This window comes from Salvia miltiorrhiza, chromosome 2, assembly GCF_028751815.1.
Source record: "Salvia miltiorrhiza cultivar Shanhuang (shh) chromosome 2, IMPLAD_Smil_shh, whole genome shotgun sequence".
NCBI classification, from domain to species: Eukaryota; Viridiplantae; Streptophyta; class Magnoliopsida; order Lamiales; family Lamiaceae; genus Salvia; species Salvia miltiorrhiza.
Window position 1 is genome coordinate 41,503,504 of NC_080388.1, and position 2,325 is coordinate 41,505,828.

Sequence of the window (2,325 nt, forward strand, 5' to 3'; positions counted from 1 at the left end):
CGGAGGGAGTATTTGTCAATTTATTTATCTACTTTGTTCTTACATTGAGTATTTTGTCCATTTAATATAAAATTAACAATCAAATATTGCCCTAGATAAGTTAATACACATGAATATATATACAATAAATAAAAAACAAATGAATGAAAAATAGTAATGAAGATTTTGAGGCAGGGAAATCATTGTCTTTAATATAGAAAGAAAGAAGAAATAGAAACCAAAAATATGTTAGACTTAGAACTACTAGAAAAAGGATGTGGAGAAGAATGGAAAGTGATGCGACTAAAATTGGCGCAAATTTAGGAGCGCCTTCGGTGCTCTAAAATGACGTTAGACGTCAATTTAGAGCAAAATATCTAATAAAATACATTAAATATCCGACTAAAACACAATCAAACACTAACAAACATTCACCCTAAATCTACTCAGTTTTCTTGATCTTATGAAACTAAGATACCTAATTTGATCTACTCAGCCTCTTTCAACAAATACATATACGCTATGCGGCCTCCTTTCGCAGCAATGCATCGTGGTCTCATGCTCGCCGTTCTTTATTTTCCGGCGATGGTTCTGGCCGGAAAGCTGCACCGGCCGTTCAACAATACAATTCCGGCGATTTTCGTTTTCGGCGACTCCACAGCTGATTCCGGCAACAACAACCACATCATCACTCCTTTGCAGTGCAATTTCCGGCCTTACGGGATAAATTTCCCCGGCCACGTGGCGACGGGGAGGTTTAGCGACGGCCGCCTCGTCACTGATTTCATAGGCGAGTTTTATTTTTCTAGTGCAGCTTAGGTCGAAAATATAGTATAAATTTGTATTATAATTAAAAATTGCAGCTGCGTATGTTGGGGTGAAAGAGACGGTGCCGGCATATTTGGATCCGGAGCTGAGGACGGAGGATCTAACGACCGGGGTTTCCTTCGCCTCCGGCGGCTCCGGATTCGACGAGCTTACCGCTAGCATGTTCGTAAGTAATACTAAACAACTAGCTACTTTTATTTAATTCGACCATGAATGTGTTTGATTAATTTTGTAGGGTGTGATCACTATGAAAAGACAAATAGAATATTTCAAAGAGTACACATTCAAGCTTGCTGCCAAGCTTGGAAGGAAGAAAACCCAAAGTATGATAAATAAATCAGCATTCATAATAAGCGCCGGCACTAATGACGTCTTTCTTGGTATGTTTTCCATGCCCATTCGAGCGGAGGACGTCGACACTTACCTCGATAAATTGGTAGAAAATGCAAAGGAAATTCTTCAGGTATATATATAGATCAGCTGAGCTTCCTTTTACGAATGAAGCTACTTAGTTAACACATAAGAGTTTTGTTTTTGGTCTTCTTTTTGTTATATCCTCTTTCGGATTGTTTTATCATTGATGTCTCATTTTCCCATTCTAATCTTCAATTTTTACGTATGTGGTTTGCATGCATGCAGGGTCTAAGGAAGGTAGGTGCGAAGAATATAGCGGTGGTGGGGCTATCGAAAGTCGGGTGCACGCCGGCCGTCGTCACCATAAACCCCGGTGACGGCATAGGCGAACGCAGTTGCAACGAAACTATGTCATCCATTGCCTTGCAATTTAATCAAAAGCTCCAGAAAGCACTCGATCAAATGAAAGCTCAAGATTTTAAAATCTTATATATCGACACATACAAAGCCTTGGAAGAAATGGTCGACAACCCTAGCAAGTTTGGTGAGTTTAATTTAATTTGCATAGCTCAAACCTAATAAGGGTCCAAGATTTTTACTTTTAGGGTACTAATTTACTCGAACTACGAATTAGGGAAACGCCTTCCTCTCCCAAAAGCAAAAAATAGAAGGGATCGATATTTGTTTTTAAATCACTGACTTCGACCCAATTTGCGACTTTCGAAGCGTATCAATAAATATCCAAGAGAGGAATGAAACTAATAATGTTATAATTAATTTTGCAGGATTCATAAATGCGAATAGGGGTTGCTGCGGCACTGGATTATTGGAATTGACATATTTGTGCAATCCATTCTCCATTATCTGCAATGAACCCTCCAAATATGTATTCTTCGATGCCGTACACCCATCTGAAGCAGCCTACAAAAACATCTTCAAATCGTTGCGTCCAACCATTGATGAAGCTATCAAGCTTTTTAGCAACTAATTAATTCCTTTATAATTATTCTTTTCAATTTCCCGCCCCCTTTTTTTTACTACAGGATTTTTGAGGTTGTTTGATTGACGACGCGTGTTTATTGCTGCGTATGAACACAATAATGTTTCGATTTTACGTTCGCATGTAATAAAACTTTGTTGAGTAATTCTTTTATTAAACTAGCA

At 38.5% G+C, this 2,325-nt stretch overlaps 1 protein-coding gene across 1 annotated transcript; it reads left to right on the top strand.

Moving 5' to 3' along the window:
* Positions 1–366: 366 nt before the first annotated feature.
* Positions 367–2,325, top strand: LOC131013482 (GDSL esterase/lipase At5g45960-like). The gene is made up of 5 exons (XM_057941569.1): positions 367–769; positions 843–973; positions 1,043–1,270; positions 1,447–1,705; positions 1,947–2,325. The coding sequence occupies exons 1-5, from the start codon at positions 502–504 to the stop codon at positions 2,147–2,149; spliced, it is 1,089 nt and encodes a 362-aa protein (XP_057797552.1). The 5' UTR covers positions 367–501; the 3' UTR covers positions 2,150–2,325.

Coding starts and splice junctions, on each gene's coding strand:
- LOC131013482 (XM_057941569.1), top strand. CDS start 502: ATGCGGCCTCCTTTCGCAGCAATGCATCGTGGTCTCATGCTCGCCGTT. Junction 974..1,042: donor AGCTTACCGCTAGCATGTTC/GTAAGTAATACT, acceptor TTAATTTTGTAG/GGTGTGATCACTATGAAAAG. Junction 1,271..1,446: donor ATGCAAAGGAAATTCTTCAG/GTATATATATAG, acceptor GCATGCATGCAG/GGTCTAAGGAAGGTAGGTGC.